Raw genomic sequence first — 11,425 nt, forward strand, 5'->3', positions numbered from 1 at the left:
TTGCACCAGCTGCCCCCACCCCCGCCCCACCAGAAAGGCTCTTTCCCATCCTCGTGGGACTCGGTGGTCCCAGGGATTTCCTCCCTGACCACGTTTCGAAAAATCGTTTGCATTTTCCCTGGCCGTCCCTGCGCTCTGCTTCTTCTGTCTTTGGGGCACTACTGGCGGCTGACGCCGCATTTCACGGTGACAGGTCGTCTCGCCCCCGTTACCAGGCGAACTGCCATGCATCTTAGGGCAGTGGGCCTCACCCTTGGGTGACTCCGGGACACCTGTCAGCAGACACTTGTGGCGGCCACGACTGGGGTGCTCCTGGCATCCCGTGGGCGGGGTCCAGAGATGCCGCTCACCTCCCCCAACCCCCTCCCCCCCGGCACTGTGCCCGGGACAGTCTGGTGTCGGTGGTGCTGGCTGGAGAGACCTGGAGCCGGGCAGCGGATCTCAAACGCGTCCGCAGACCAGCAGCATCAGCACCGCTTGGGGGCTGGGTGGCCATGCAGATCCGCAGCCCCGCCCCCAGCCAGAAGGCGGCTCCCAGCCTGCACCTGGAGAGACAGCCCCAAACGTCTGCGGTGCTGAGATGGAGACCCTGTTCTAGCTTGTCAGCCGAGAAGCGGGCCTGACCGTGCTCAGATCGACGCCCAGCTGGTCCCTGCAGGGAGGGGCCTGACAACTGGGGTGGCTGTTTACCTCGGTCTAAAGGCAGTCCGTGGGCCAGGCCTGCCCCGTACCAAGGAAGCAGGGGCTTGGAAGCGCCCACCTGCCCAGCAGGTTCTCCCCAGCCAGGCTGGGCACACAGCAATGGCCTCAGGCCTCCATCCGAGCACAGCAGCCAGCCTGGCCTGTGCTCCTGCCTTGGGAGCCACAGAGGCCTTCAGGGCGGCACGGAGCGCATCCTGATGACCCAGGGAGCAGCTCCGGCTCTGGGAAGGTCAGATGGGCCGGTCACTGGCTTTTCCCCGGAGGGTGGGCACAGGCTGGGCCAAGTGGGATGCCGCCTCTTTCCTGGCAGGCCCAGAGCTGGTGGCCAGAGCAGGTCTGAGCCCACTGTGAGCTGGGAGACACCATCCCCTCCCCTGCCGGCTGCGGGGGGCTGGAGATGCAGGCAGGCGGGGAACCAGCGCCCCGCCTCCCCGCCCCACGCTAATAACTTGTGCACCAGAGACGCAAACAGCAGACAACAGAAACCCCGACACACTGTTATTAAGGTTGATTCAATCCACGAGGCCTGGGTGCCGCCTCATAATTTCCCCCTTTGTCTCCAGATCGAGGAGGGGAATATGGCTGACTCCATCCAGCTGTTGCCCGTGCCCTGAGCCCCCACGCAGAGCAGACCTGGGAGGGCTGAGGCCTGGGCCAGCGACCTCCTGGTGGAGGAAGACACTCTGGTGGCCTTGGCTGATGACGGGAGACAGTCCCGGGGGAACTCTCCTCCTGGCAGAGCTCTCAATGGTGTCCCCAGCCCAGGCACCCCTCCGCCTGCCCGCCCAGGACCCCCCGTGGGGGAGGGGAGAAGCTAGGCCAAGTGGATGGGTGCGGCTGGCCTTGACCCCACCACGTCCATGCTGGCGGAGCTGCTGCTCGGTGTTCTGTGCGGAGGGCTTGGCTTGGGAGCGCTCGCTGGGCGCCCTCGCTTCTGGCTGCAGCTCTGGCCCTGGCCGAGCGCCACCGGCTGTCCATCAGCAGGCGTCCGCCCCCTCCTCGGTCTCCGACACGCATATAGGATCTCAGCACCAACCGGCCTCTGCATGGAACCCACTGTCCCTTCCCATGGCTCAGAGCAGTGACACCCCAGTGTGACCACCACGGCCACCCTCAGACACCACCTGGAGCGCCCTACGGGATCCCCCCTACTGGGAACCGTGAAGTGAGCAGAAGACCCTCAAAAGACAGGGACCTCTGCAGCAGCAGGCCACATGGCATTTCCTCAGTGTCAGCAGGTTGCACACGGATGGCCTTCTGAGACTCCTGTCCAGTTTTGTGCAGGGGCTGGTCTGGGGCCAACTGGTGATCAGCCTCAGCCGTAGCCACAGGAGAGCTGCTCCTGCCTGGGTGGCGGGGGTGGGCAAGGGCGTAGGGACGGAGCCAGCAAAGGCCTCAGAAGAGCCTTGTCTAGGCCGGACCTGGCCACCAGAGCCCAGGAAACCTTGGGAGTGGGCGCTGCTCCTCCGGGCTTCAGCTGGAGGGCAAAAGAGCCACTCTTCTCAGCTCAGGGCAGAGATGGTCTGATCCGCACGCAATGTAGGGAAAACTGACCAGAACCAAGACACTTTCACCCCAACTGTTGGCCAACTGCGGCAGCTTCTGGAAGCAGGTCCCAGGGCTGACCCTTGCTCCGCTGGCCACAGAAGACCGGAGGGGTAGCCAGGAGGGGCCTGGGGGGGCTGCTGCGGCAGCCTGCATCTTCTCCAACACAGCCCCCTCAAACCTCTCAGGGTCCCAGCGTCCTCCGGGGGCCTGGAAACAGCTTGCTGGAGCCGGTGGGACCCTAGGGAGAGCACGTCAGCCGGGAGCAGCCACGGCCCAGCAGAGAGAATCTGAGGTGGTGAGGTCTGAGGGGCCCGCAGAGGGAACCCCGGGTCTTCCTATGACCCAAGGCTCCTTGCTGGTGTGGTGCTGCCCTTCCCGGGCCCACTGGTCAGGGAGTGTGCTCAGCGTGAGGGGGACAGGGCCTTGGAGACATCAGTGGGGGTGACAGGAGGTGGTCCGGCTGGGGTGTCCCAGGGCCAGATCCCCAGGCTGCTGATGGCTGGCAGCAGGGGAGGGACCCTGTGGTGTGTGGGCTTTTGGAAGCCACAGGGAGTTTGGAGCAGGGGACCCGGAAGCAGAGACGACCCTGGCCCAGATGAAGGCAGGCTCACAACCTGGTGGCCCCACGGTGACCTGCCCAGTCGGGGAAGAGGCTGAGTGGGTAGAAACTTCCACCTCCTGGGTGGAGTGAGGTGGGGGGGGGGGCAGGCCAAGGCTGACACCACTGGCTTTAGGACACAATGGAAAGGATAATGTCCCCACACCCGTGCAGGTCACCTTCCCAGCACGGGGACAGGGTCAGGCCATGTGGGGTTTGGAGATGGGTCCCCAGGACAAGCCAGACAGAAGTTTCCGGCAACAGGCCTGAGAGTTCTGCAGCGACAGGCCCTCAGACACACATCCCCGCTCTCCTGGCCTCTTGTAGCAGAACTGGACAAGGCCGGGATGCTGGCAAAGGTTGGCTGCTTGTGCTGGGAGGGGCTGAGCACCAGCAGCAGCCCCCAGGGGTGCCCACAGGGCTGGAGCCGGGGACCAGAAGCCCCACCAAGCCCAGGGCCCGCATCAGAAGGGGCCTGTGCTTGGGGGACCCTGCAGGCCTGGAGCGAGGCAGAGGAAGGGACTCAGGGCACTGGGAAGGCGTGTGCACCCAGGCCCTCGTGCCTGCCGCCACACAGCCGAGCGCCCCTGACGGAGCTCGAGAGGCTGCGGCTGCCACAGCCCAGCCCAGGCCACCAGCCCACATTCCCCCTGGAGCACTGCTGATGGCAAAATCCCCCGGGAAAGGCTCTCGGCACAGCCTCCCATCCCTGGAGGCCCGCGTGGGGGGTGCTGAGACAACAGGCGAGTTGAACAGAAGGTTACCAGGGAGCTCGTGCGCAGGGTTGGGGCCAGCGCCACATGCGCCCTGTGCTCCCGCGCCCGAGGCAGCTTCTGGCATCGCCAGTGTGTCTGCGGCGGGGGGCACAGGACGGGTGGGTGATTCACAGCGTGGCCCCTGCCCCACGGCCCTGGGGATGGCGGGCTGAGAACCAATGGCCCAGCTGGCCCTGGACCCAGCCTGCGCATCTCTCGGGTCCCCCAAGTGTGTGGGGGGGGCACCGCGGAAGAGGGACGTGCTGAGGTGCCTGGCAGCCCACCCCTCGTCCCCCTGGAGGCACTGGCTCTTGGCAAGAGTTAGAGCTCCCCATGTGACACTGTGTGACCCTGTGTGGCGCTGTGTGACGCTCCGCGGCAGAGTCAGCTGGAAGAGGAGGCCAGGAGTCTCCAGCCTCTGGACGGGCTTGGTGGCCAGAGCAGCCGGGGTCCTGTCCTGTCCACAGGCAGGAGTGGGGGGGAGGGCAGGGTCCCAGCCCAAGCCCAGCGGGCTGCGCGGCCCCGCCCCCTGTGGGCGGCCTCGGCTCTCCATGCCGGGGCATGACGGGCATGACACAAAGCCACACAGCTTTGTGAAATAATTTTAAGAGAAGTATTTTTAAACATAGTTGCTGTGCTCCAGGCTGAGGGTGCTGGATCCAGGGCGCGGCCCCTCTGGGCACAGTAGCCGCTGGGGGCCTGTGCTCCCCCGCTTGGGGGGAGGGCGCCTGCGTCCGGCGGGCGGGCGACGGGCCGTTCACCACTTGAGGAAGACCATGCCGGCCAGGACGGCGTAGCCCAGCACCAGGAAGAGGACTTTGAGCAGACGGTCGCTCTTCTCCTCCAGCTCCTTCGCCAGGATCTCGAAGAAGGTGACAAAGAGGAAGGTGCCGCCCGCCAGGCCCTGCAGCAGCACCGAGGCCACGCTGCTGGGCACCCCCCGGGCACTCTCGATGCCCAGGCCAATGCCGATGCCCAGGGGGATCATGGCGCTGACGGTGACGGCCAGCTTGGCTGCGTCCCTCAGGGCCATGGCGCTCCTGGCCATGCTGATGCCCAGGGCTACGGCCACCAGCGTCTCGTGGATGGCCACCCCCACGAACAGGCTCACCACCTTCTCCCCGTCCTCCTGCAGGCCCAGGGCCAGGCCCTCGAAGATGGAGTGCGCCGACAGCGCGAACGCCAGGCTCAGGAGCCGCAGCGGGCGGGAGCGCGACAGCTCCTGCACGCTCAGCCCGTGCGCGTGCGCGTGCGGCTCCGCATAGAGCACGTGGCCCCGCGCGCCCCCCATGAAGGGGCTCTCGTACTCCGAGTCACTGCCCGCGTCTGAGCCGGCGTTGAAGGTCTCTAGGTCGATGAAGGACGGCTTCTCCTTGCGGAAGGTCAAGATGAGCTGCTCCAGGAAGACGGTCACGAAGAAACCCAGCATCGCGATGGTCTCGGCCAGCGGGTAGTCAGTGCTGATGTGCCCGAGACTCAGGACTTTCTGCAGCTGGAGCGGAAGATACACAAGAGAGGGGCGGAGGGAGAGACGGGTTCAGAGCGGGCGGCCTGGCCTCCGGCCGCCTACGCGACAGGGTGTGGGAGCTACCACTGTTCACTTAGCACAGCACAGAAACGTCCACTTCACACAAGAAGCTAAAAAAATAGGAGAAGGGGGGCTCACCCTTGCTGGGTTCAGGAAAAAAAACACCAAATATTCCATTACAGAGAGCACTTGGGGGTTAAGTCAGCCAAATATGATGAATCACGCTGTATCGGGCTGAACTGCCGTCCCTAAAGGCCCGCCCACTCGGAAGCTCACAATGTGACCTGACTTGGAAGAAAGGTCTCCGCAGACGTAATGCAAGTGCAACGTGCTGAACTGGGTCCCCACCAAACAGTCCTACATTCCAAGGTCTGAACGTCTGGAACTGCAGGACCAGCCCTCGAAAAGGCGAGTCAGCGGACTAGGGTTGCTAGGATGGGCCGCGGCCCACTGGGACCGGAGTCCTCGCAGGGAGCAGCACGTGAAGAGGCGGCAAGGAGACAGGCCTCAGAGGGACCCAGGCCTGCCAGCACCTGCCTCCGGGACCTGTAGCCTCCACAGGGACAGACGGCAAACGTCTGAGGTGTTTTGCTGTGGCGGCCCCCGGGGAAATCCTACCTAAGCTAAGGGTCTGGAGACGAGACAGAGCATCCTGACTTAGGATGGGCTCTTACCCCAGTAACGGTGTCCTTATGAGACAAAAAGGAGGGGACACAGAGAGACACTCGGGAGACGGGCAGCTGACCCAGAGGCAGAGACTGGGGTCATGTACCTGTAAGTCAAGGGACGCCAAGGATTGCCAAGAACCCTCCAGAAGCAGGGAGATGGCGTGGGACACACTCTGCCTCACTGTGCCATCGCCCAGCCTCTGCAGCCCTGAGGCCTGTGTGGGGTCTGCTGCCACAGGACAGCGGGCGGGCTGCTTTCCAAGTCTTCATGCGTGAATACGACTCCGCGCATGCCCCCAGCCAGGGAGAACCTGCCAGCCAGTGCTGTCCAGAAGTGCAATCTGATACCGAAGCCCCCGGCCACATGCGGCCCAGGGGGACCTTACACGCGGCCGCATTGCCCAGGACCGGCATGTGGACTTATGTCTCATTTACTTCACTGAAGCTCAACCAGACAGGCAAGGCGAGGCGCTGCCGCTCGGTACGGCGCAGCGCTGGGTGCCGTCCGGCAAGGCAGCAGGTGGGCTCCTCTGGGCTGGGCTCATTTTCCCTGCACTCCTAACGGTGCGTGCACACCCCCAGGGGGCTGCAGAACGGGCCAGCAGCGGTCTGGACGGCTCCTCCAGCGTACTCACAGCTGGCTGACGCTCACGCTTTGGGTCCTGGGTTTCGGGGCACAGTCAACCCCGCACGGGAACCCCGGCTGCAGAAGGCTGTGATTTGTAGACAGACCATTTCATTTGCTAGGCATCTCCGGGAGGCCTGCCAGTGCTCCGCCTGGGAACCCCCGAGAAACACTAACGGCCCCCGCCCCTGGAGGAACAGTCCGATCACATCACCAGATCGAGAGAGACAAGGCAGACACGCAGAGGCCACAGCTTTTGATGCTGCCATCTGCAGGGTGACCAAGCCAGCAGCTGTAGCTGAGCCTGGCCGGGCGCCGGGGGGGAGGGGGCAGACCCACCCAGGCTCAGGTGTGGGCAGCGGTGCACCCTGGAGTGGTTTGGAGAGAACCATGGGAGGCCACACGCACTGGAGGGGCTGGGGAAGAGCAAGGCCATCGCAGCAGCCGCGGCCTGAGGCAGGCGTGTGATGACGGGTGACGGCGTGAGGACGCAGCAAAGTGGGGTCGGGGGCAGCAGGGCTGGATGTGGCCCTGGGGTGCAGACGGCCTGAGGGAGGACTCGGAGATCTCACCCCCAGGGATGCCGACTGCATGAGCCCCCACGCTGGGTCGTGAAGGAACGCAGGGTGGGCGGCGGACACAGCAGAAACATGTCAGAAGTGCAGGCACCTGCTGACGGAGCAAGTGGCTGTGTCGGGGGGCCCACGTGGAAGGGGCTGAGGGCAGCCCTCAGCCACGGAGAAACAAGGCCCCCGTCTGACGAGCGGGAAGGAACTGACTTTGCCCACCACCACGTGAGCTTGGACCCTGAGATGCGCCCCGCGCCCCTGGAGACCTGGAATGCCGCCTGGCGGGGGTCTGGAGTGGGGGGCCCAGCCAAGCGCTGCCCAGCCCCGACCCGGAGAAACCGCAGCGTAACCAACACGTGCCGTGTTAAGCTGCGAAATTTGTTATTGCTGGTTAAGCCGCAGCAGCTGCCGGAGGAGAGGCCCGGACTGGCAGCTACAGGGCAAGGTGGGGGCCACCCAGCCGGGAAGCCCAGGTCTCGCTCCAGCCCCGTCTACCAGGTAAGGCCCAGGGAAGGGAAGCAACCGACTCGCGGTCACACAGTAAATCCATTTCCGGTCGCTCCTGCACGGTCACGGCTATCGCCAAGGTCGGTGGCCTCATTGAAAACGCATCAGAGACCCTGGGTCATAAGGTGCCACGGGCTGCGGCGGCCCCAGGGAGCCCTTACCTTCTCCCTCACGGCCGGCAGGAGAGCATTGAAGCACGTGGCCAGAAAGACCCCACCTCCAAAAGTGTTGCAGAGCGAGAGGATCTTTTTGGAGCGATGGGCCTTCTCAAAATCCGTCTGGATGATCTTCACGGGGAGCAGGGAGCCCAGCAGCATGAACAGGAACACGCCCACCATGCAGAGGATTTTGGCCACCAACAGCTTCGTCATGCTGGCGGCCCGGGCTGCTCCGGTCACCGCGGGGCCACAGCATGTGTGGGCGCACACTCCTGTCCCACGGCGTGCTACCGGGCCCCACCACGTAGCCGCGGGCTCATGCCTCCGTCCAGCCACTGTGAACGCCAAGGGCAACCACGTCAGCCGCTGGATTATCCGAGCAGCTCTAGCGACCAAGCCCATCACCGCCCCCCGCCCCCCACACTTCACTCGGTCCAGCCTGGCCCAGCTGGCGGCCTCCTGCGGAACATTCCCCGCGGCCGTGCTGTCCGGTGCGCAGTCACGAGTCCTGCGTGTCTGCTTAAATCAACTACAATTACGCTCAAGGCACAATCCAGCTTCTCGGTCACACTTCAAGTGCCCGGCGGCCGCACAGGTGTAGGAGGACCGCACCGGCCGGCAGGGACAGAGAGCCCTTCCACTGTTGCGGAATGTTCTACTGGGCGGCGCCGCCCCACTGGTTCCCCACTGCCCCGCCACGACCTGTGTAGAAGGCTCTGCCCCGCCAGCCCCTGCTTCGCCCCACCCCGGCCCCAGCCTCCGCGGTCCTGGTGTATGCCCAGCCCGTTCCTGCCTCAGGGCCTTTGCACAGGTTGTTTTCGCGCCTGGAATACGTCCTCACTCCGACCTCCTGATGAGGTCTTGTCTTTTAGGGTCACTGCCTCCAGGACCCCTTGAAGGGCCTCCCCCGACCTCTGTCCTAAGCCGTAGGCCTCGTACCCACCGGGCGGCCTGGGCGGAGCAGAGGCCCAGGGACGCTGCAGGCCCAGGGGTGCGCTGACGCCTGTGCCCTCGGGGAGCCGCGGCGGGGCGGATTTCCCCCTGGACACGGCTCGGCTGTCCTGCGCCCCGGACCCCGCTCTCGCCCCCACGCCCCCTCGGCCGGGTCTCCAGGTCCCCGCGCCGGGGAAGCCCCGCACTCCGCGCCCCGCGCCAGCGAGCGCCGCGCTCGAGGCCGCGAGCTCCGCGGGGCACCGGCGTCCGGGCTGCCCCGGCCGCGCGCGCGCTCGCTCCTCGCGCCGCACCTAGTGGGCGCCTCCTGTGTGCACCGGGGCACGCGACGCCCGCGCACCGCGGACCGCGCGCCCAGCCGGCCCCGCCCGAGAGGGGGCCTCGCGCTCGGCCCGGGGGCCCGGAGCCCGGTCAGCGCAGACCGAGCCGGGAGCCGGCGCCGGGCCTCGGGAACGGGCGGCCGAGCCCGCCGGACCACCCGCCCCGCCCCGGCGCCCAGCCCCGGGCCGCGCCCGCACGCACCTCCGCCGGGCCTCGCCCGCCCGCCGCCGCCGCCGCCGCCGCTCAACCGCCGCGCGGTCTCGACCCCACAGCCACGGTCCTGTTCCTCCCCGGCTCCGCGCGCGGCTGCCCACGCCCCGCCCACGCCCCTGCCCATTGGCTGCCCCGAGCGACACGGGCCTGACGCGCCGTATCATTGGCTGCTGCGGCCGCCACTCATCCCGAGACCCCCCCCCTCTACCGGCACGGGAAAGTAGTTTCCTCTTGCTGAGCGGTAGGTACGGCCAGCAGGTGGCTCCGGTGGGAAACTCAGACCGTGGGGGAAAGGTTCCGAGAGCACTTGGCCTCCAGAGCTGTCCAGGAGCGCCTGGTGCTGAATGCCGTCCGCAGGGAGGCTGGGCCGGTCGCGAGAGACGGTCCCCCGGGAGTCGGTCCCTCCAGGGCGTCCCCGCCAGCGTCGGTCGCAGATTCATGGGCTCGGCACCCCTGCCTACGGCGTGTCGCTGCTGTGCGAGCCAGCAAAGAGCTCCCTTTCCGCCCGTCCGGGGCTCACACGCTCGGACCAGCCGCAGGAGAGGACACGGAGCGGGGGGTCCGGCCCGGGGCTCTGGGATCGCAGGACCCACAGGGCGACCGAGGTGCTGCGTGCGGGCTGCCGCTTCAAGGGAGTGCTCCCACAGGCCTCGTCGAGACGGAGGGGAGAAGTCGGTCCAGCGGGCACGTGGGGCCAGACCTTCCACATGCCGGGGCCGGAGCGCCGGGGCCGGGGCCGGTGTGTGCAGCGAGTCCGAGCGGCCAGGGCAGGGACCCCCGCAGGTGCGGCTGGACGTAAGAGGAGGTAGGTGGCCAAAGGCTTTGGAGGGAAATAAGGAGCAATCGCAGAGTTTTGATCCGAGGTGTGACAGATCGGCCGTGTTGCTCGCACCATCTGGTAACTGTGAACGCGGCCAAGGCGTCAAGGAGGATGAAGGCTGAAAACCGCTGATGCTATTTAGACAAGAGAAGGTACCATTAAAAAAAAAAAAAAAAAAGATGGGGCCCCCGGGTGGCTCAGTGGGTTAAAGCCTCTGCCTTTGGCTCCGGTCATGATCTCAGGGTCCTGGGATCGAGCCCCGCATCAGGCTCTGCACTCAGCGGGGAGCTAGTGGTACCTGGGTCAGTTAAGGGCCTCCCTTCGGCTAAGGTCATGATCCCGGGTCCTGGGACTGAGTAACACATCAGGCTCCCTGCTTAGTGGGGGTCTCCTTCTCCCTCTGCCTCCCCCTCCTGCTCAGGAACGCTCTCTCTCTCAAATGGATAGATAAAATCTTTAAAAAAAAATTTATTCCGTGTCCTGTAAAAGCAACCAGAGTTATGAAAAGAATGTATTCATTTGCTAACTAAAATCTTATTGACAGCCTACTATGGCCTAGTTGCAGAGAGAGCCGTGAAGAATGAAGTAGGGAATACTCTGATGTGAACGGACCCCGGGGACACGGGGCTCAGTGAGAGGAGCCAGACCCAGAAGGACCGGTCCCGCAGGACCCCACTCCCAGGAGAGCCCCAGAGGAGTCCCGTCTGCACGGAGAGAAGGGGGTGGGAGCGGGGGCTGGAGCAGGGCTGGGGAATCCGTGCTTCGTGGGGACAGAGTCTCCGTGTCGGGGGAGATGGAAAGTGCCACAAACAGAGGGTCGAGGTGGCTGCTGGACGGGGTGACTGTGCTTCATGCCGCGGAGCCGTGCGCTTGAAGTTGTTAAAATGGTAAGTTCAACTTTATCTATATCTCACCACAATTTTTTAGAAAAATTACTAATGGAGTAAAAAAACAAACAAAAGACTGACTTGTGTCTTCCTAGCACCTCTCCTGCCTGCCGTGAAGAAGGGCGCTGAGATGTTGGAGAGGCGCACGCGCTAAGGAGCTGGGGACGACCTCCAGCCAGTAGTCCGCAAGGGACTAAGACCTCCCGCCCGAGACCCTCTGGGGAGTGGAATCCTGGCCGACGACAACATGGGTGGTCTTGGAAGGGGTCGCGTCCTGGGCATGACTTCAGATGGCTGCTGCCCAGGGGACACCTCGGCCGTACATTTTGAGAGACCCTGCGGCTGAGGACCCAGATTGTATAAAAAGCTCTGAAGAGGAAGAGAGAGTCGTGTGAGCCCAGCCAGGACGCGAGGGAGAAGTAGGAGCAGCAGAGCACAGCTGACGTAACGATGGAAAGGAACCCGCCACGCTGGAGGAGCTGGAAGGCTGGGCTGGCTGAATGTTCGCAAGCGACAGGGAGGGGAGAGATGCGGGACAGTCCCACGGGCCACGTTCAGGAGTTTGTGTGCTACCG

General features: G+C 65.0%; 1 protein-coding gene across 1 annotated transcript; it reads right to left on the bottom strand.

Moving 5' to 3' along the window:
• Nucleotides 1-1,185: 1,185 nt before the first annotated feature.
• SLC39A3 (solute carrier family 39 member 3) lies at nt 1,186-9,260 on the bottom strand. Its single transcript, XM_082736569.1, has 3 exons — nt 9,132-9,260; nt 7,662-7,993; nt 1,186-5,095 (listed from the first exon to the last, which is right to left on the bottom strand). The coding sequence occupies exons 2-3, from the start codon at nt 7,869-7,871 to the stop codon at nt 4,361-4,363; spliced, it is 945 nt and encodes a 314-aa protein (XP_082592695.1). The 5' UTR covers nt 7,872-7,993; nt 9,132-9,260; the 3' UTR covers nt 1,186-4,360.
• Between the last annotated feature and the right edge of the window lie 2,165 nt (nt 9,261-11,425).

Source organism: Mustela nivalis, assembly GCF_964662115.1.
Source record: "Mustela nivalis genome assembly, chromosome: 1".
NCBI lineage: Eukaryota > Metazoa > Chordata > Mammalia > Carnivora > Mustelidae > Mustela > Mustela nivalis.